We start from the raw sequence: 23,972 nt of genomic DNA on the forward strand, positions 1-23,972 counted from the left end.
CTTAAACACTTACACACATTTTTCAACTTAATTCTTGTGCTTTCTGAGTGTTTGTGGATGAACGTATAAATTACAACAACGAAAAGGATACTAAACATACATAAAGATTTCAAAATAAATATGCTGAAATGTCTTCATCTTAAGCAAATACCATTAACCAGCAATTCAGCAGTGTAAGCGCTCTGGCCCGCTTTATTGCTAGCCACACACGTGTAATTGCCCGAATTTGCAGCTTTCACCGATTCCACTGTCAATAAGCTAATGCGATCACCAATCTTGCTAGCCAACACACCCATATGCGAAAACAATGGCAACTCATTATGGGTCCAACGTATCTTCAACGGCAAATCACCCTTTGCCACATGACAAGTCAGCTGTACGCTGTCCCCCTCATTGGCTTCAGCATCGAAGTTAAAAGGATGTATAGCGGGTAGTACTACATATGTACAAACATACATAAAAGAGGGAGGATGGGTTGTAAGCCGGCAAGCGATAGTGAATAGGAAGCGTAGGAAAAATACAAATGTTTTATTTTTTATATACAACAACTTATACATAAATACGAGTATAAACCAATTATGTAGTTAGTAGCAAACAATAATCGATTTTTCTATGTTTAACAATTTTTTTTTTAATAACCATTGACTTGTAACTCGGTTTGATAGGAACTCACGCCCGCGCGATTCGTTGCTATACACGCGTAAACGCCACGATGTTCGGCGGCAATATAATCGATATTCAATGTACTCGATTTTGTCGACATGCGACCGATAATAATTTCGTAATCGCCAGTTTTCAACGTTTGATTATTCAGCGTCCATGTAATATTAATGGGTAGATCACCTTTGGTGACCGAACATTGCACACCCAGAGAATCACCAGAATTTGTGGCTTCATCACCAAATGAGAAGGGCATAATTTGTGGTGGCACTGTATGGCAAAAGAGGAAGAGTTTTGTGTGACAGTGTACAAAAGGCAAGGAAACTTTGTTTAAAATTAAAATTTTCCAAAATTAAAAGTAATTTAAAACTTCTACATTAATTGAGCTAATATTCAGCGCAGCCACCATTCACTAGTAATTCAGCTATTTGCTCTGCGCTGCCCGCCGCATTGCTCGCAATACATTTATAGGTGCCACGATGATGTCCGTTGATGGCATCGATGCTGAGCGAACTTAATTTTGGTGACATTTTAATAATACGTATGCCCGCGTGTTCATTTGTGATCAGTTGTCCATTCAGCGTCCAGTGGAGTTGTAGTGGCGTATCGCCTTTGAAGACCATGCACTGTACAGCGGTGCTATCGCCGTAATTTGAGGGTTCCTCGCCAAAACTGAACGGCATGACTTGTGGCGCGACTGATAAAAATGTTTGGTCCATACAAAAGATGTACACATTGCAATTTTTGTATAAACACATAAAATAAATTATTATTGGGAATTTAAAAATGTTTAATTTAATATTTTTGCATTCACTTAGCTTTGGAAACTTTAAAACACCAATAAGTTTTCTTTCATGTACCTAATTAGTATGAAAAAAATGGCAAAACAGTTGAGAATTAAAATATATTTACATATTTTATATGCAATTCAGCACACATTTTCGACGATCATAAAACAATTGTACGACGAATTCAGCAAATGTGCACGCAAAAAATTCGAAAGCGTTTTCATATCACTACAGTACTACAAAATGCCTATTCAGCGTGTATGCGAAACTACAATTAATTATTGCAAGCGTATTCCCAAGCAAAACAAACCGTTAACTTGTAATTCAGCTACGTATTCACTGGTTCCCGCCTCATTTGTTGCGATACATTTATATGTACCGCGATGCAACGCTGCCAGTGAGTCGATATTCAGCGAACTGGTACGTTTATTTAGGCGTATTAAAGAAAACCCATTTTCACCATTCACTATAGGCGCCGAATTCAGCGACCAACGTATTTTAATAGGCAAATCACCTTTGGGTACGACACAAGTAGCGCTTGCAATTTCACCCATGTCAGCAGTATCTTCTCCAAAGGAAAACGGTAAAACTTGTGGTGGTACTTTAATTTAAAGAAACGATAAACGTTAAACAACAAAAACACTACAACAAAAAAATGTTAAACTAAATATATTTATATATTTTTTCTATAAATGTGTGCTTGCACAAACCATTCACATGCAATTCAGCACTATATTCAGCACTGCCCGCCTTGTTTGATGCAATGCACTTATAAATGCCGCGATGACGCGCTTCCAACGAATCAATATTAAGCGAGCTGGTGCGTGGATTCATACGCGATAGCGTAAAACCATGTTCGCCAGTTATAATAGGCGCTGAATTTAAGGTCCAACGTATTTCCATTGGCAAATCACCTTTCGGTATCATACAAAACACACCAGCAATCTCGCCAGTATTAGCTGGCTCCTCACCAAAATCGAACGGTTGTATTTGGGGTGACACTTGATTCAAATTTAAGGATAATGGAATGAAATGGAATAAATACGACGTAAACTAAAAACAAAAACAATTTTTAAATATAATAATATAACTGCACTATTTACACTAATTACTAAGAAATATCGATTTTCAAACAAACCGTTCACTTCTAAAACTGCAACATATTCTGCATAACCCGCTGAATTGTTCGCTAAGCACTTATAAGTGCCGCGATGCATTGCTTCGAGTGAGTCTACATTCAGTGAACTCGTGCGTTTGTTCATTTTAAATATGTTAAAACCATTTTCACCGTTTACAATAAGCGCTGAATTCAATGTCCAGTAGATGTCGAGTGGCAAATCGCCTTTTGGCACGACGCAAGTGACACTAGCGACCTCGCCGCGATTAAGTGGTTCGTCACCGAAACTGAATGGGCTAATTTGTGGTGCAACTATGGGCAGAAACACAGAAAATGTATATTCAGCTTTGCTGAATTTGAACAACAAAGCGAAACTGAAATAGCCTGATCAGTAACCTAACATTGTGGGAATCTCGAGTACATTTAAGCAGCGAAACCCAAAAAAAATTAAAAATTGGAACCTTAAATAAGGAAAAAAATTTTTTCTGAACATTTGAATTTTCATTGGGCGCATTTAAATATTCTTGTTTACAACAGCACAATTTGATTGCTATTCAGCGCAGATTTCGCTCCTCTTGTTTTGAAAAAATCACTACTAACACACTACACCAACACCAAACGTATCGAATATGCAGCTCCTTTGTGAATTTATAAAATAGTTGGGTGTAGAAAACAAGCTTCAAAATCAAGCGCATGAATACTTTGTAATTCAGCACAGAAATTTAGCGTTGAAAAAGCTAATAAGGGATTAGTATTACTTATGTATACATATTTATATTTACTTATTAAATTACAAACATAAAATTTTTTTATTAAACGCACCATTAACATGTAATTCAGCCGCATATTCAGCAAGTCCGGCCAAATTCATAGCTATGCAACGATATATGCCGCGATGTTTGGCCTCTAATGAATCAACACTTAAGTAGCTTGTACGCGCATTCAATTTCATAATAGTGAAACCATCAACGCCTGATGTTATAGGCTCATTATTGATGGTCCAATATATATCGAGCGGTAAGTCGCCCTTCAGAACTACGCAATTAATGCTGATAATGTCGCCCATATTAACCACTTCGGCGGGAAAACTAAAAGGCAGCACGTGTGGAGGAACTGCGTGGGATTTAAGTTAAATTAAATTTGATTCAGCGCTAATTCTGCAAATTTTTAATGATTCTTTTTAAATTTGGCATTAAATTTCAATTACAGGCTTGAATTATCGAATTCAAAAACCACAGCAGACGTTGCCCGAAATATTAGTGAATTAGAATTTGCAAAAAGAAAAAGTACTAATCAAATTTATTTTCAGCGCCAATTCAGCACATATCACTTTGTACCTATGATTAATTACACACTGCACCAACACCAAATTTGTCGATGTACTCGTTTATTATTTCATATTTGCCGAAAGTGGTATAAAAGTTGTGTTCCTAGAAGAATTAAGCGACAGCTCAGTGTAATGCAGCACTTTTATGTGGCGAATATAATACTACGTTTGCAATATTTGTTAGTAAAATTACGTTAACTATTTATGGAGGTATAATTTTGTCGGCCACGCACCATTAACCTGCAATTCAGCAGCATATTCAGCAAGTCCAGCTAAATTTACAACTATGCAACGATAAGTACCACGATGTTTAGCCTCCAATGAGTCAACGCTCATGTAACTGGTGCGCGCATTCAATTTCATTATATTAATACTATCGACTCCGTTAGAAATTGGTTCGTTATTGAGCGTCCAGAAAATATCGAGCGGCAAATCGCCTTTTAAGATCATACATGTAGCGCTTATCATATCGCCCATATTAACAACCTCAACGGGAAAACTAAAAGGTAATATGTGTGGCGGAACTGCACAAAAAAAGGATATACAGTATTTGCTCGAAAGGATTTTGGGAGTTCAGGAAAAATTAACTAAAAAAGAAATTAAATGGTTTGAAATTTTGTAAGCGCTTATATTGCTGACAAACCATTAACATGTAATTCAGCTGAATATTCTGCAAAGCCCGCTTTATTATTCGCTATACACTTATAAAGGCCACGATGTTTTGCCTCAAGTGTGTTAATACTCAGTGAACTTGTGCGTGGATTCATGCGCATCAAAGTGAACCCTTCTTCGCCGTTTATAATTGGTGCCGAATTCAAAGTCCAGCGGATATTCAGCGGCAAGTCACCCTTAGTAACCATACACTGTGCGCCAGCCATTTCACCGAAATTCAGAGCCTCATCACCAAAACTGAATTGCATGATTTGAGGCGGAACTAACCGAGTGTAAGGTTGAGGAATGCAGCAAGAAAATTAAAATTTAGAGTGCTAAAATTATTCAAAAAACAAATTTAACAAAAATTATATAATCCTTTACAACATTTTATGTATATTTAAGACCTATTTTGTACCATTAACTTTCAAATCGGACGCATAAAAGCTCGACCCCGCCTTATTTTCCGCAATACATTTGTATAATCCACGATGATGCTCCTCAACGGCAGCGATATTCAGCACACTTGTTTTTGGCGACAGTTTCAATATCGTTATGCCCTCTTCCCCGTTAATAATGGGTCTTGAATTCAGCGTCCATTTAATGTTAATTGGTATATCACCCTTTTGAATCATACACTGCACGCCAGCATTTTCGCCATTATTTATGGGTTCGTCGCCAAAAGAAAATGGCATAATGGAGGGAGGAACTGATAAGGGGAGGAAACTTTAAGCGTATAAGAAAGCAATAAAATAAACTACAACATTGACTACAAAATCAGCTAAAACTCAAAACTTTATACCATTAACTTTCAAATCGGCGACGTAAGAGTCGGCGCCGGCTTTATTTTCAGCGATACATTTGAAAATTCCACGATGATGTTCCTCTACGGAGGCAATATTCAGAACGCTACTTTTCGGCGACAACTTAAGTATAGCTAAACCCTCTTCGCCGTTTATAACCGGCCTAGAGTTCAGAGTCCACTTAATCGTAATGGGTACATCACCCTTCTGTATCATACACTGTACACCGGCGCTCTCGCCAGTGTTGACAGGCTCCTCCGCAAAGGAGAAAGGCACTATGGAGGGAGGAACTGATGGCGGAAGGAGAAAATTATTACTTGTGAAAACCAAAACAAGAAACAGCAGAACGGAATGTAAAACTTGGGGAAGAAATTAAGAAAACAATTCCAAATGACTTGCTGAAACCAACAACTACCATTGACAAGTAACCACGATGCATGTTCAACACTGCCAGCCGCATTGCTCGCCACACAGCTATAATTGCCGGCATGACGCGATCTCACCGATTCTATATTCAACATACTAATACGTTGACCGCTACGTGTTATCACCACGCCATCGTTGGAACCGAAGAGTCGAAAACCGTTAAAACGCCAGAAGATGTCCAAAGGTAAATCACCCTTGGTTACGGCGCAATTGACAGTAGCCATATCCTGTGCATTAACGGGTGCGCCGAAGTCGAAGGGTAAAATTTGTGGAAGAACTATGGAGCGGTAAAAGGTTGTGGAAGACGAAAATTAATATACAAACAAAAAAATTCTCAAAAATAAAAGAATAAATATAACATCACAAAACTATATATCGCTCTCAAACCATTCACAGCCAATAAAGCCGACTGCTTGGTCTCGCCGCCATTATTTGTCGCCACACAGCTATAATTGCCCGCATGACGCGCCCGAACCGACTCGATGCTGAGTACGCTAATGCGTTGACTAGTGCGCGTGACAACTAAACCATCGTTGGTAAAGACGCGTCCACCATTACGCGTCCAGTAAATATCCAGCGGTAGATCACCCTTTTTAACGCTGCAGTAAGCCGAAACCATATCCATTTCATTGATGCTCTCATCACCAAAATCGAAGGGTAGTATTTGGGGTAGGACTGGGGTAGGGTAATCGTAGAGGCGATTGGTAAAAGAGCAAACATTAAATCAAAAAATGTATAGTGGATAATTATAACTCAAAGTATAGAATTATTTTGTATATCGTTTGTAATTTAACCATTCACGGCCAGTAACGCCGACTGCTTAATCACGCCACCATTATTTGTCGCCACGCAGCTGTAATTGCCTGCGTGGCGTGCGCGTACCGATTCGATGCTGAGTACGCTAATGCGTTGACTATTGCGTGTCACTACTAAACCGTCATTTGTGAATACGCGTCCACCATTGCGCGTCCAATAAATATCCAGCGGTAGATCGCCCTTGTTTACTGTGCAATATGCTGACACCATATCCATTTCATTAATATTTTGCGCGCCGAAGTCGAAAGGCAAGATTTGTGGTAGGACTGAATTGGCGGGTGGGGGGAAGGAAACAAAAAGCAGAAATAATAGAAAAATACTAGATTTAATAAAAACAGTTTATAACGCTCTCAACCATTCACTGCCAACATGGCGGATTGTCGCGTTGCGCCCGCATTGTTTGTCGTCACACAGCTATAATTGCCCGCATGACGCGCACGCACAGATTCAATGCTTAATACACTTAACCGTTGGCTATTCCGTGTGACAATCAAACCATCATTCGTGTAGACTCGTCCGCCGTTTTTCATCCAATATATATCGATTGGCAGATCGCCTTTATTGACTGTACAAGAGGCCGAAACCATATCCTGTTCGTTGATGCGCTCCTCACCGAAATCGAATGGCACAATTTGTGGCAAAACTGCATGAGTGGAGGGGAATGAAAGTACGCAAGTGGGAAAAGGTATGCAACTGTGTTAGCACAAATTAAATTATAAAGCAATAAAAAGTAGTAAAATCATTAACGTAAATGACTCTAGCGCTAAAGCTAACCATTAACCGCCAGCACAGCCCAATGTGTGGTAACGCCAGCGTTATTTGTCGCGACGCAGCTATAATTGCCAGCATGACGCGCACGCACCGATTCGATGCTCAGAACGCTCATGCGTTGACTAGTTTTTGTAACGACCACACCATCGTTCGTGTAGACACGTCCGCCATTCTTTGTCCAAGCGACATCTATTGGCAAGTCGCCTTTATTGACAGTGCACGATGCCGATACCATATCCAGTTCGTTAACGCTCACCTCACCGAAGTCGAAGGGTACAATTAGTGGCAGAACTTGTGAGTTGTTAGAGAGATTAAAGCGGAATAACGGCAATTTTACCAAAGAACTTCAGAATTTAGTAGAAATTTAATTTTACAAAATGACATTTGAACTAAAAGCATTTTGCTATCTCGATTGTGGTAATATTATAACTCAAATCCTCATTAAAACATTACACATCACAGGGGACAACGGTGCTTAAATTACTGAGGAACCCAAAATGCAAAAGAACCTAAAAAAGTAATAACTACTCGCCTATAAAATTCATAAATCTTTAAAATTGTTTGCTAGGTTTTCTAAAACTCGTTTATCGACGAACCATTGACACTCAGCTCGGCGGTGTGATAGGCCTCGCCGGCCGCATTACGCGCTACACAAGTATAGTTCGCACGATGTCGCGCATGTACCGACTCTATGCTCAACATGCTAATACGTTGCGTTGTTTTTGTTATTAGTATACCATCGTTGGTCATCAGTTTGCCCGAACCGCCTAGTTTTGGATCCGGCGCTGTAGTCCAATACAAATCGATCGGTGTATCGCCTTTATTGACAGTGCATGTGGCCGAGACCATATCATTCATGTTGATCGAATCTTCACCGAAATCGAAGGGAACAATTTGTGGCGGCACTAATTGGTGATGGAAATGGAATAAAGTGTTAGCAATATATTGCTTTACCGGAGAGCACGACAAACCCACGTTGATGCTCGCTTAACAGTGAGCATTTAACCTAATCATCTTAGCAATTTGTTCAGCCAGAAAAAAATTACCGGTTGAGTGTAAAGACGAAGCAATTCTTAGCAGACGGCTTGCTTTTAATGTAGCAATTGTGAGTTTAGCGGACGGAATTTTTGGACTGCTTCGCCGTTGCACTACAATGCCGGTTTTGTGTTTTAATTTGGATCATTTCCTCGTTTTACGGTACAGGCAAATGATCAATAAGGTGTGTATGAAACTTACCCATAACTTGTACTTCTAATGAGCCGCGCGCTGAATAACCTTCGACATTCTTAGCTACACAAGTGTAAGTCGCTTGATCGGAGTTACGTTCCACATTCTCAATTATCAAAGTGCCATTGGGGAAGACTTTCTGTTTGCGGTTGATGGGTAAAGCGCGATTGTCTAGAAAATATGACGACATATTAGCAAGTACTACGCACAAAAACACTTAATTACTACTCACCACGTTCCCAAACGATCGAATCAATTGGATAGCCTGCTACGGGACAGGTTACAATTAAAGTCTCGCCCGCTACAATAGCTTTCTTTTCCATCTGACGAATGTAGGGTAAACCGTAGACATTTAATTTTGCCGAGTGTTCAGCCACGCCAACTTTGCTCTTCGCTATACACTTGTAGAGACCGCCGTCGTTCGCATGCACAGATGTGATATTCAAATAGGAGACCACATCACCATTTACTGTCACATATTGGCCCACTTGATAACGATCAATATTTGCGATTTTCTTGCCATCGAGTTCCCATGAGATTTCAGGTGTTGGATTGCCGCCAGCTACACACTTGAGGAAGACGCTTGGCCCAGGTTCCATTGTCTCTTCTTGGAATGCTTGTCGTATAACTGGTGGATCGAAACGGCCGCCTAATTTCAATTCAGCACTCGCTTCCGCAGATTCTTGATCGTTGCGCACGAAACACTGATACATGCCCTTATCTTCCTTCTTCACTGATTCGATGCGTAATACCTGATCACTGTGTCCAATCGATTTGCCATCCTTCAACCAGCTGATAGTCTTAATTGGGTTACCACTATATTGGCAGGTGAATACAGCTGGGCGGCCGAAATCAATAGTTTGTGTGGGTGGATCGATTTTCGCTGAAAGTGGTGCGGTCACAGTGAGCACAGTTTCTACACTCTCACCGCCAACTGAGTTATTGACAACACACAAATATTTGCCAGAATCTTCGACCACAGCATCCTTAATAATCAATGTGCCAGAAACTTGTTTCACGCGCTCATTTAATATAACGGCTTGTTTGCGTGTGGTGCCTTCAATGAACTTATACCATCTGCAATAGAGAAGGGTGTGTTAACAAAAATATACATAACCTAAAATAGCACACGAAGATGGTTAAAAATGAAAAAAATCAAATGAAATGCTATGCTATGCGCTGTGTTGGTTGCATTGGTGATCAAATAAAATCGTTTTTCTAAGCCCATCGAATGAGATGAAAGTTACGAAAGCTTCAACAAAATTTAATATGAAGCTAAAGGTAATTTTGAAAGCAACAACGAACATGTTTGGCATGAATTACGTACAGGAACGATATACCCACCTTAGCGTTAAGCGTTGAACGAAGTACTTACCTTACGAATTTTGTTGCATAACTTAGCATTTCATTTCAATTTCTCTTTTTTCATTTTTAACCAGCTTTTTTAGTAAACTTGCTTTTAGGACCCTCGATAAAGCCTAGTACGACCTAACGAAAAGGAACACACATTATAAAATCGTCGACGAGAACATGAATAAAATCAGCTACGTACGCTCTAAGAGCTTTGAAAGGGTTTATGAAGATCGTGAAAGCTTATACTCAAGAGGCAAGATAAACTTTCTTTCTACTGGATATTGCCTAAAAGTAAAAATTTAGCAGAAACTTCTAGAACTGAGAGAAAATAGAGACAAATTATAACTTTTATCTAAAGCACCCAGTTTCAGAGTATGGAATATTTTTGCAAGAGTATATTAGAAATCTGCAAGAACAACGTTTAAAATTTATATTCTCAAATATGTACCTATAAACCGGCACTGGGTAGCCTTGACCTGGACAGTGACCAACAAAAGTACCGCCCAAAGGCACTTCATTAATCTCAATACTTTTAATAGCAATGCGTGGCTTTACATGACCAACGGGTTCTATAAAAGAAATAAAGTCAGAAGACACATCTACAAATGCAGTACAAGTATATCGGATAAACTACCTGAATTGTTTCTAATCATACCAACATTTTACCTAAATAGCGGCATTGGATATGCTTGAGCCTGACAAAGTATGGCGAAGCTTGCGCCTAGGCGCATTGTATGTTCTTGCAGACGATCGCCGGAAACGGTTGGTGCGACGCTGCCAATAGGCTCTAGTGGAAAAAGAAATATAATTTTTACCGTCTTACAAAAAGGAAAATAAAATAGAAATAAAGCAGTAACCGCCTGATGTTTGATAGTATGTATTTACAGACCGGTTTGGCAGGGTTCTAGCCAAGTAGACTTTAAATTTTTCTGACTAAAAACTAAAAAACTGTTCTCAAATCTCAGATTTTATTTTTACCGAAAAACAGGTGTTGGGTAGGATTGTCCCTGACAGAGCATAGTTACGCTATAGCTGGCCTCTTTAGTTACTTCTTGCAGACGACCACCCGATATTTTGGGTGCCACGCTACCAACGGGTTCTACAAAAAATTAAAATTTATTTAAAAGCTTTTTGCAAACTTTTATCTTTATATGAGGAGATAATTTGTTTAGATTTTGAAAAGTATCTTTCTTCACTGAAAACTGCCTGAGAGTTAACAATTGATTGTGAACATGGTTAATTAAAAGCTCCCTAGATACTTGTAACCGATTTATATACTAATATTAAAAAGTTTTCAGCGTATGCTTTTCCACAAAACTAACCTTATTATAGGTACGGGAAAGGCTTGTGCTTGGCACAATAGAGCAAAACTCTGTCCAATTTCTTTTACAAATGTAAAGCTTTTAGATTCACCAGAGAATGTAGGAGCTTTTGCACCAACAGGCTCTACAAGTGATGAAAAAATTATGTATTGTATGTATATCAGATTAATAATGACCTTTGTTGGGAAACTTATAGTGATATCTGTTTTTAGATCTTTCCTATTAAAGCTTTTTTAAATAAACAAAAAAAAATAGTTTAAAAAAGATTCTGTTGCTTTAACTACCTTTTAATAGGCACAGGCCACGCTTGAGCTTGACACAACAAAGCAAAACTTTGACCAAAGTTGCGCGAAAATGTAAAACTTTTCAAGTCATTGGAAAATGTGGGAGCTTTTGCGCCAACAGGTTCTAAAAAAGTTGGATTATAATAAATTGAAGAAAATACAGAATAACTTTAAAGATTATTTAATCATCCAAATTTTTTTAATAATATTAATCACAAATTTGCAGAACCAGTTAGTAGTGTGGTGGAGCCCCTTAGCGAAAATCATATCAACATAAGTCTTTATCTAAACACTAAGTCACTAATACCTTATTATCGGCACCGGAAAAGCTTGAGCTTGACACAGAAGTGCAAAGCTTTGTCCTACGGCGCGTATATAGGAGAACACATTTGAGTCTGTTGAGAACGTAGGAGCCTTAGCGCCTACCGGTTCTACATGAATATATTGAAAAGGAAATGGTGTTTAAATATAAAATTTATGAAAAGAGCTTTTTGTAGTGAAGGACTACTGCCTGCGTTGTAATGCGAAACTAAAAGAAAAGGTTTACTTGGCAGGTATACCTAAATAATGGCACGGGATACGCTTGAGCTTGACACAGGAGCACTAAATCTTTGCCTTGAGCTTCCACAAAAGTGCTGCTTTTCGCTAAGTTGGGAAAAGCGGGCGCTTTAGCACCAAGTGGTTCTTGAAAATGAGAAAAATATAAAATGTAATACATTTTGGCTAACAAACACATGAAAACTGCCTGTTGGGAGCTTTTAAACAATTTTAAAACACTTTATATGACAATTAGCTTAAAGCTCTTTACCTAAACAAAGGCACCGGATACGCCTGCGCTTGACATAACAGCACAAGATCTTTGCCTTGCTTCTCAACGAATGTGCCGCTTTTTAAAGCGGTTGGAAATGCCGGAGCTTTGGCACCAAGTGGTTCTTTAAAAATCAAAATAAATTATCTAAATATTGAATATAATTTTTTACAAAAAATTCACTGTATGATTATTGCCTGAATGTCCCGGAACGAGAGTTTTAAATTTTATAAAATCGTTACCTTGTCAGCGGCACTGGAAACGCTTGAGCTTGACATAAAAGCACTATGTCATTTAAACTTTTTCCCATAAGTGTGCTTATTTTCGAAACGGTGGGAAAGGTGGGAGCTTTAGCACCAACGGGTTCTATGAATGTAAAAGCATTTTAATTGCAATATATAAAACATACTCAAATTATATAAATTTCAACAATTGAGAACTGCCTAAAATATTTTAATATATGTATAAAGTCATTACACTCAATTTTTTTTAAATATATAAAGTCCTTTACACTTAATCTCATTAATTTTTTTCTTTCAGATAAATCGAAGCCAAACTAACCTTATTATAGGCACTGGAAAAGCTTGAGCTTGACAAAGCAATGCAAAGCTTTGTCCGACACTGCGTGTATATGAAAATGAGCTGGAATCGGTGGAGAAAGTGGGAGCTTTAGCTCCAACGGGTTCTAAAAATTTGTAATTGTCAAAATATTAGATATGAGAATCAAGTATAATATGAGAACTGCCCGAATACAGAGTAATTTTAACCTGATAGCCTTTTATTTTCAAGCTTTTGCTTATGAAATCTTTACCTTATAATTGGCACAGGAAAAGCTTGTGCCTGACACAAAAGCGCAAAGCTAGAATTCACTGAGCGTACAAAAATGCTACCCTTGGAATCACTTGAGAATGTTGGTGCCTTAGCGCCGACAGGCTCTGAAGTTAGAAAGAAAGACATAAAAGATTTCAAATATTATATAATATAATAATTAACAAGACCGGTTGGCAGGTGTCACGCTGAATGGTGGTTGATTTTCTCGCATTACTCAATTGAAATAAATAAAACAAACGATGGCCGAAATTTAATCTCTAAGTTTTCTTTAACTTTCACGTGAAACGATTTAGTTTTCTATATTTTTGTTTCCTATAAATTCAGTTTTTTTTCATTTATTACCTAAAAATAGGTACCGGAAAAGCTTGAGCTTCACATGTCATGGCCAATGTACTACGACTAGCTGCATAAATAGTGAACGTGCTGGCAACGCTTGGAAATGCAGGTGCTTTAAATCCAACGGGTTCTAAATATAATTATCGATATATGCAATTAGAAATCCAAAGTCGTTACTAATTGAAAATAGGTGCTGCATGTTGGGTTATGTCGTGAAATCGGAAACATTTAAATTTAAACTTATGGCTATTTTACAAAATACATTCTTCTGACCTAAATACGGGCACTGGAAACGCTTGAGCTTGACAGAGAAGCGCTAAAGTTGAGTTTATTGGTGCTCGGCTCGAAAATGTTTGTACCTCACCAGAGAAGGCAGGCGCCTTCGAACCAATAGGCTCTGAAAAATATTTATTATTCAAATGGAGAAATGTAGTGCGAATTCTTAAAATATTTTCCTGAATGTGAGGTGATATATTTCGTATAAGGTAAGCTGTTTTACTATTCGATTTTTTAGCCGTCGTGCTCTTAAAAAAAGTAATAATAAAATAAAATATATGTGACCTGGTCTACGAAAAGGGGCCTAACGTGCGAAAACTAGTTTTCTGGGAAAAGCTGTTAAAAATAATCGTCAGTTTCTCGTTATCTCATTAATTGTTCTCCTTTTTTTTGACACCTAAGCCCCCTTTTCGTAGACCAGGTCACATATATGTACTGTCCAAAGAACACTTTATCGTGCCAGTCTGCACTAGAAACAATTAGGAGTTCTAAAAAACCTTTTCATGTCAGAAATACGCTCAAGGAGTTTAGGAATACAACAACTAATAAATATTTTTTGTTAGCATTTAACAGGGTATATTGAGTTTCCCACGCAGTATGTAACAATCAGAAGAAATCCTTGGAGGCCCACCCCATCAGATTCGATTTAGCCATGCCATCTGTATATACGTAAACTAACTAATCCCACAGTTAATGAGGTATCGATCTGAAATTTCGCACACCTTCTGTTCTCCCCGCGATACTGTTCATCTGTCGGAACCGCCGATATCCGACAACTATAGCATATACTACGGATTGGTATAGCATATATAGAGTTGCCGTACAGACTGACCGATCAAAATCAAGATAGAGATTTTTTTATACCCTATATACTATGGGAAATGCATCTGTCAAGCGTATCAGCAGATTAACGTGCAGCCGAAATTAACGTTTTTTCTTTCTTTTTTTAATTTAATTGATGAAAATAAGGTCGCTAGGCTTTAGAGAATGACGAAACGAACGAACAACTTGTATAAATGCCGTAGACTGGCATAATATTATATACACATCTACTTTTTCTATTACCTTATTACGGGTACAGGATAAGCCTGCGCTTGGCACAGCAACGCAAAGCCAGTATGTTCTTGTCTTTGCACTTCAATTAATTTATACTCCAGCGAAAATGTAGGGGGCTTAGCGCCGACGGGTTCTAGAGAGGTATATGATTATAGCGCTTACTTATTGCATTTGAAGAAATGTACACGTTTACTTTCAAATTGCTATTGAAAACTGCCGCCCATTTAACGACATACTCCTTACTATTTTTCGATTAATTAGTTTGTTTGAATTATCGAATTTTTTAGCCTTGACCAAAGGTCAAAGTTACTATGAATTCCGTGTCTTACATATTTTTAGCCTGACCCAGTTTATGCTTAAAACTAGAGCGTGCGAACCATGAACTTGAATATGATAACTGACAATATCAAATGAGGTCAAATAACAAGGTTAAACGACGAACAAAACCGAAGCAACCAATCAGCTGAACTACATGAAAAGGAGTATAACAACAATGAAGCAACGAAACACAAACGAAGGTAAGTCTGCTACCCCCTTAAAAGTTCAATGTCAATTGCATGTATGTAGGTACACATGTATGTATGTATGCATGTATATGGGTTAAAACAACACTAGCAACACAAATGTCAAAACTATAAACGGAAAGTGACAATTGAGCGGCAAATGGCAAGAGCTAGATGGTTAAATTGCGCGCGAATTTTTAAACACATGAAAGTGAAAACACAAGAAAAATGCTGGTAATTGGTAATAAAAAGCAACTACAAAAATATGTAATCTGAATGACTTTGCGACGAGCATATACGAGGACCGTAGCAGCAACTAGTGGCGCACAAGCGAACGCTGCCAACATATCAGTAAGAGGTCGGTGACCCAAAAACGTGACCCGACGATTACTCACAACGCAGCGTAGATGTGCAGCGACGCGACACGCTGCAGCGAGCGATCCGATTCATTCATAAATAGCTGCGTAGGGCAGTATGCACGTTGAAAAGTGACAGCAGCAACAATTGAAACTTCTATCGCCGTTACGTTCTAGCGTGCGCACGCAGAAAACCAGTTTTTTACATTATCTTTTGTTTGCAGTTTCTAAATAGAAAAGCGTAATCAAAACAAAATTACAAAAACAGTCCGCCGCAGCAACAGGCAGCAGTGTGTAAGCGAGATGACTGCTGACTGCTTACGAATATGGCGAGCAAAACACATGTTCGCCGATTAGGGGTAATTGTTTTGGGAAATTTTTGACGCGGAGCGCACATGCGCATTGCCGGCATGCATTATGTGAAAGGGACAGTAAGTTGCATGCAACCGTGCGAGTGCGTCAACTGATATGTACCATCGAACAGCTGTATGAACAGTTTGTTTAATGACACACATTTACGCGGTGCAAATAAACCACAAATCATGTTGTTCTTGTTTTTGTGATTGGTACTGTGTTTTGTGGTATGGGTTTGTAAACAAAAGCGTACGTTTTGCGGCTTTTGGTTTTTTGTGCGACTTCAAACGGAGTCGTTGCGTTTGGTAGATACAATTTTTTTATCGACTTTTACTTTACGCTTGCCTTTGCGCTTTGTTTACTTTTGCTTTGTTCTACTTTATCTGTGCAGACAGACTCCAGAAGACATTGTGGGCAGTTGTCATGAAGCCATCGACACAGCCATCATATATGGATGTATTTGTACATATTCGTATGTATCCGTACATATAAATATGTTTGTGTACTTATTCCACATTACCGAGCGCTTATTTTAAGTGCAAGCGATTGTGCATGCATTTAGTTGTTGTACTGGAATTCATGAATGAATGTAACGATCGCCTCACTCGACATTTTCCAAGTCGAGGCTCGTTAAATTAGTATTTATTTATTTTTTTTTAATCGGAAAGGGATAATTTCCTCAATTATAACAAGTCAATAAAATAAATCATAGATATTATACAGTGAAATTCCTCATAACCGAACACCCACCATCACAGTGATTTTGCCTAGCTAAGGGAGATGTCCATATATGGTAAGTATTGTTCTTAAAAAAATTGTCGTAAAAACGAATAATAATAATAACAATAATTTTAAAACCTGGTAACTATAAATTGTCCACAATTTTCTTGACACCTTTTATGAAAACTTGCCCCTTATTCAGAGATAATTTGAGCGCAATGTTATCAAAATATTGTCCGTGTCTGATCTTGGACGTACTAATGTCCGGTTATAGGAATTGGATTTTTATCAAAATATTAATGAAAAAATTGTGTTCATCAACTTTGTCCGGTTATGGAAGTTGTCTGGTTATGACGACTGCCGTCTTAATGAATCTCATTACTTTGTATAGTATATCAGAATTTTGCGCCTTCTGAGTCAGTAGGAACACAGAAATAGTACATTTATACAACACGGACTTTCGATAATCGATAACTGTTGCTGTGCACTAAAAAATTTCGATAGTCCATACAAACTTCATAACTTATATTTTCACCAAATTTGCTAAATATGTATTTTTGGGTATATCTAACCTATAAGCCGGCACTGGATATGCCTGCGCCGGACAGAGTATAGCAAAACTAGCATTCTGGCGTCGCTCTATACCCGACCATTTGGTATCAACGGATAGTGTAGGCGCTTTTGCACTGACAGGCTCTATGAATAAAATTATCAATCATAAATTTCCAACACAAATAAATGTAATAAATAGCGTAAATGCATTTTGCACCTGAATGTTGGCACTGGATACGCCTGCGCTGGACAAAATATAGCTAAATCACGTCCCTGCATGCGCTCGTTCCATGAGCGACGCATGTCGTGCGAGAGCAATGTTGGCGCTTTACCGCCAACAGGTTCTAAATTAACAGAAATAAAAACGTTTCTTTATTCAATAAAAAATTCCGTTGCGACTCTCAAATGCAACGCAATAAATATGCAACCAAAACCCACGTCACACATAAGTATGACGCAAGCAAACTGCCTGAAGTGTTTTGAAATTCGTACAACTAGCCTGGTTTATTGATTTAGTTGAAAACAATGCATCGGCCTTTATACTTATTTTTAATGAATTGAACTATGTACATATGTATTCACCGAAAATTTGGCGCCGGATAACCCTGTGCCGGACAGAGCAAAGATAAATCGCTGTTGGCGCGTAATTCCAAAGGTTTTTGCACTAGGGATGGAGTGCGTGGAACGGTACTTGAAATCGGCTCTAAAAAATCAATATAAAAATATTAGCAGAAGGCTTTACAATGCTGCATGAATGTTGGGGCTGTGAGCGGCCATAAATTATTAAAAATTTCACTTTCTGGCATATATTTTTGTTATACGTTATCAGAACTCATTATATTTGCCTCAACTTGAAAATAATAATATTTAAAAACATTTTTTGATTTTAAAATGTAAAATTAATTTTAGTGGCTTTCAATGTGTATTACCTAAAATTAGGTGCCGGAAATCCCTGCGCAGGGCAAAGTAATGAAACACTACTTCCATGCGCCATATTTAAGGGTTTACTCATTATTGAAGGTATGCGCGGAGCAGTACTTGAAACGGGTTCTATATTTTAGATATAAAAAATAGTAATTTATTGAATGTTTAAATTTATTTGGTGTTGAGAACTGCCTGAATGATTTTTTGGAATACAAAATAGAAATTCCTTAACAAATTCAATCTGTTTCAACTTAAATAAAAGGTAAAAATTGGGATAGCTAACCTAAAACTAGGTGCTGGGTAGCCTTGCGCCGGACAGAGTATTGCTGTTTCCGCATTTGACTCGACAATATTTGGTTTATAGGTGAGCGCATTAATTTTTGGTGGCGAGCTAGAAACAGGTTCTGCAAAAGTATAGCAAGGAAATTTTAATTTCTTCGTAACACATAACTAACAAATATAAATGGAATTTTAGAGCATTCGAATTTATCGTTAATCGATAAAACCAACTCCATGTCACTAGAGTTTAAATATATTATTTAAGGGGTTATATCCATTTGAAAATTTAAATATGTATGTGTACATATTAAAGGAAATTCTCCGAAAATTTTATCTTGCAAATGGTTTCGGAGATATGAGCGTGTTTGTAAGAATTTTGTAACTTAGTAGTAATAGGCTTTCAAAACTTTTAGCGCTGTCGGTTCCTAGAGCGGCAGAACCAATTGACTTTAAAATTTCACACGGCCTTCTTAGTATTTCAGGTAATGATGGTTTAAGCATAAACATCTTTTTCACCGCCGCACAAGATTTTTCGGAGTTCATCCACAGTATCAGGGACTTTAAAAAATAGTTACAATCAATCCTTATTAAAACACATTAAATGCTCTAATTTGCATTTTTTATTATTCAATATTTTCTAATAAAAAAGCTTCTTAAAAAATTAACAAAAGCTGGATATAACCCCTTAACACACATTTGATATACATAAGTACATAGAAAAAAACTGCCTGAAGTCTCCGTATTAAAAGAATTTCCAATCTTTTTTAAATCTTCTTCATTGCTTACCGAAAGTTTGGCGCTGGGTAGCCTTGTGCAGGGCATAAAATCGAAATGCTTGAGTGGTGAGCCACACTTAATGGGCGTGCGCTAACTGGTGGCACTTTGGGTGCCGTACTGGAAACAGGTTCTGTGCAAATTGTAATAACATTTATTCGAAAATTACAATGAAAGAAAAATATAGGAAATTTTCACTTGAAAACTGCATGAATGTCATAAAATTTTTGGTAGAGCAAGTAGCGTGGGGCAGAGTGAAATGTGAGGGAAACCCCACAGGGTAGGATTCTTCCTCCTCTTCTATGGATCCTAGTCGTTAACGACCTGCTCAAAAAACTAGAGGATCGCGGCGCAGGGGTATCTCAGCGTTGTAATAAAATTCGCCATCAACCCAAATAAAGCAGAAATGGTTTTACTCAGCAGAAGATATAAGATCCCGGTGGCACCATTGGCGCAAGTAGGAGGTATTCGTCTGCAACCGGCGGATACAGTGAAATGTTTAGGGCTCAGCGAGAGTATTTGTGATTAGACTGTTATGGGTGCCGGGCCACAGTGGAATCGCAGGTAATTGCAAAGTTGATAAGCTAGCAAGGAAAGGCACCCGAGAATCGTTATCGGTTCCTTCTTGACTGTCCCGGGACAGGAGGAGGTCAAGACTTAGACAACGGGCGCAAGTTAAGCGCCTTTGTAAATTTGTATTGGCTACAAAGCGTTTTGCCAATCTGTAAGTCCGAACAAGGGAGTTCTTATTTTCAATGGCTTCAAAAAGGACTACATTATCAGTTCACGTGCGATCTCTGATCAGCCCTCTTACCTAACCTAAGTAGCGTTTACAAATTCTTTAATCTTTTTAATTTACATTGGTAGAACCCATGGTAACGGTGGTTTGGCAAGCACCGAATACAAGATCCCACTTTTCAATTGCAACAATCAAGGCTTCAACCTCCTGTCGTATGTCGCCCATAAATATCTTGAAAAGCAAGGCAGCAGTGAAGAGTGTCGCCTGAACCAAGCGATTTCAACTCTATTGCATGCCAGGTTACAAAGGCAGCGAGGGCAATAAAAATATGTACAAGACTGCCAAGAGTGTTATATGGCTGTCACCAGAAAACATGATCAACATTGGACAATACAGGTATTGTTTATGCGAGGATCTGGACAAAAGCATGGCAAGGAATATCAAAATTCGATGGGACGATCTACCTGGGTGCAAAAACTGCAAAAGTTAAACGGTAGATCAGAAATATGCATGCAAATTTCCTACTGGCAATCGATTGAAGGGACTGTAGGAAAATAATTGGAATACTCATAGGTCATAGTATGGTGGCGGCACACGCCTTCAGAAGGGGGGCTGACAGATCGAGAAGACTGCAGAAAACGTTAAGAGCAAGGCACTTGGGAAACAATGGGTAATTGTTTGTGCACTTGCCTTGCATTGGCAAGGCTGCGCTTCAAGCATTTGGGGGGCCCAATGGTACGAGTGTTTGAAGAGGTATCGCCAGTGGGGCCACAAATTAAATCAAAAGCAGGCATCCTAAAGGCGGATTACTTCTCATGGACTTCATTACGGAGCACCGTATGGTATCGCAAAGGACCAAACTAGCCTAACCTTTAACACACAACACCGCCACCGAACACTTTATACTCTCGCATGATAAAGTGATAATCGAGATTTCATTATCCGTCATTTACATATTTTTCAAATACCGTATTTGTGTAAAGCTTTATTCCGCTATCATCATAGGTTCCTAATGTACATATATATTATACAAAGAAGGCATCAAATGGAATTCAAAATAGCGTTATATTGGAAGGCGTGGTTGTGAACCGATTTCACCCATATTTCGTACATGTCATCAGGGTGTTAAGAAAATATTATAAAGCGAATTTCATTGAAATCGGTCTAGTAGTTCCTGAGATATAGTTTTTGGTCCATAAGTGGGCGACGCCACGCCAGACGGACGGACAGACAGACATACGGATTTCAACTCTACTCGTCACCCTGATCACTTTGCTATGTACAACCCTATATCTGACTATTTTAGTTTTAGGACTTACAAAAAACCGTTATGTAAACAAAACTATAATACTGTCCTTAGCAACTTTGTTGCGAGAGTATAATTACCTAAACACCGGTACCGGAAAACCTTGCGCTGGACACAATAATGCAAAAGTGCTTCCCAAATGATAACTTTTTACATCGAATTTAGAAAGTGAGGATACCTTTGGTATTGTACTGCTCACCGGTTCTAAAATTATGCATTTATTTAAGTAATTGACGTTTATTAAACAAACAATGGTATATTCAAAACTGCCTGAATATTATATAATTTGCTTCAAAATCGTTGTTGCAAACAAATGAAAAACACATCCCAATACGTAATAAAGTTACTACTAGACCAGAGATATTAGATGTTAGAGATCTTCCATACTTTTAATCTCAAAAAACTTTGAAAGTGTGTTCGAATGAAAATCCAATCAAGCTAAAACTTTTCGATCCGTGTTGTAAACTTGCTAAAGTTTTGAGAACTAAAACAAGCTTTATTTTGGGAAACATTCGTAAATTAAAATAATCAAGTTCTTAAATTTATTGCAAGCTTCAATACTGCTGCTACAAGAGTGCCGCTAATGAAGCCATGAGTTCTGCTTACCGATAAGTTGGGACTGGATAACCCTGTGCCGGACACAGGATACCCAGTGAGCCGCCGAGTTGTACAAACTCTATGCCAGTTTTTTGTATGAGGGCAACACGTGGTGCAGCGCCACTAATAGGTTCTGCAATTTTGAAATATCAAAAAAAAATGAGATTCGAACGACAAAGTACTTATGCCAGTAGAATAACTTGAAAACTGCCATTTTTTTCAATATTAACGACTGAGCTTTTAAAAACTATTGTAATTAGATAAATATTAAACACACAGCCTCACTTTAGTGACAAATTCATTACCTAAACATCGGCACTGGATAGGCTTGAGCTGGACAAAGCATTGTCTGACTACCGCCCAAGGCAATATCTACATTTCTAGTTTTATCACCGGAAGTAAGGCGAGGACTCACGCTACCAACGGGCTCTAAAGACAACAAAGATAATATTTACTTGAAATTTTAGAAAATATTTGTCTAAAATTAAAGAATTATATTATTAAATACTAAAATATGTAAATGTAGTATAATATATTGCTACGAAAACTACCCGAATTTTGGAGTTTTTCGTGTGTACAAAAAATGTAACCGTTGCTACGGCGGAAAAAATGTTACAATACCTAAAAAGTGGTACCGGATAAGACTGTGCTGGACATAGCAGTGTTACATCGGTGGCGTTTCTGCCGCGTACCTTCGTTAACTCATCGTAAGCATTGATTTTTGGACCCACACTAGCTACGGGCTCTGAGAAAAAAGTTGTATACACATACATACATATGCATATGAAATAAAATACACAAAAAAGGCATTGAATGTTGGAATTTAGATAAAGCTGCGTATTATTCAGAGGTTATACTGAATTTTCTAAATAAACAATTACCGAAATAACGGCACTGGATAAGATTGCGCTGGACAAAATAATGTGCAGCTTCGATTAATTTGTGCCTCTGCATTTTTTAAACGATTCTCAACACTTATTTTTGGCGCCACGCTGCCAACGGGTTCTATAGTAAATAGTCAGGAATTAAGTAAACTAAATAAATTGATATACTTGTGAAAACTGCCTGAATATCTAATTAAGTGGACTTTAGCTATAAATTTAAGTTTTTTGAGGTAAATCTAATGATGTGAACTTGATTATACCTGTAGTTTGGCACTGGATATGACTGTGCTGGACAGAAAATCGTAAATGTCGTACCCAATTTGGCACCGGCATCACGCAGACGTTCTCCAACACTGATTTTCGGTGCAACGCTGCCTACGGGTTCTAAAGGATTATAACAATTTTAATGACGGAATATTACCCACCAAAAAATTATATAAACTGCAGAATGTTGGAATCTAAGTAAAAAATGTTTGACTTTTTTCGAAATTTTGTTTTGAGTTTTTAAACATTGCCCTCTCCAAAAAACGAACTGTGGGATTTTTCAACAAAAAACGATGAGCACATGATTTCATTAATAATATTTTTTTTTTGGTTTTTTAAATTAAGTGCCGCATATTTTTACCGAAATAGAGGTACCGGATACGCTTGTGCTGGACAAAATATACTCAATGTATCGCCGATGGCCGCTTCAGCGTCATTACGCCGATTTATAAGATTAATTCTTGGTGCTACGCTGCCCACAGGTTCTACAAAATATCAAACATGTTTATCAAGCGATTGGAAAAAACAACAGAGAAAACTGCCGGACGTTGGTTTATTGTAAAGACTGACATTTTTTTAATGCAGTCAGAGCCGTGTTTATTTTTAATTACAATTTAGATTAACTTTTTCACTTGCAACATTACCTAAACGCTGGCACAGGGTACGACTGTGCCGGGCAAAATATGCTCAACGACGTTTCGATGCGCGCCTCAGCGTCCTTACGTCTATCGCCTACGCTTATCTTTGGTGCAACACTACCAACGGGTTCTACAAAACGAAAACAATAATTTTACAACAAGATGTGTTAGGGTACGTTTTAAGTTTGAAAACTGCCATGAATAATTAAAGAGCGCTTAGCTTAGCGAAA

The 23,972-nt window shown here is 38.1% G+C and overlaps 1 protein-coding gene across 14 annotated transcripts in view; it reads right to left on the bottom strand.

The window, feature by feature from the left end:
- Window positions 1-23,972, bottom strand: part of LOC120773110 (Down syndrome cell adhesion molecule-like protein Dscam2) — a 160,691-nt gene that overhangs the window by 45,933 nt on the left and 90,786 nt on the right. For 11 of the 14 annotated variants that reach the window (XM_040102091.1, XM_040102094.1, XM_040102095.1 and 8 more), the window contains exons 1-3: window positions 10,918-10,976; window positions 8,819-9,663; window positions 8,596-8,757 (exon numbers count right to left, since the gene is read on the bottom strand). In XM_040102091.1, coding sequence (XP_039958025.1) covers window positions 8,596-8,757; window positions 8,819-9,663; window positions 10,918-10,958 — 1,048 coding nt within the window. In that variant the 5' untranslated portion in view covers window positions 10,959-10,976. Of the gene's footprint in view, window positions 1-639; window positions 931-2,586; window positions 2,878-8,595; window positions 8,758-8,818; window positions 9,664-10,917; window positions 10,977-23,972 lie in introns of those variants that run through there. The other 3 variants (XM_040102093.1, XM_040102092.1, XM_040102104.1) reach the window with 3 other exon arrangements.

The sequence above is a fragment of the Bactrocera tryoni genome, chromosome 3 (genome assembly GCF_016617805.1).
Source record: "Bactrocera tryoni isolate S06 chromosome 3, CSIRO_BtryS06_freeze2, whole genome shotgun sequence".
NCBI lineage: Eukaryota > Metazoa > Arthropoda > Insecta > Diptera > Tephritidae > Bactrocera > Bactrocera tryoni.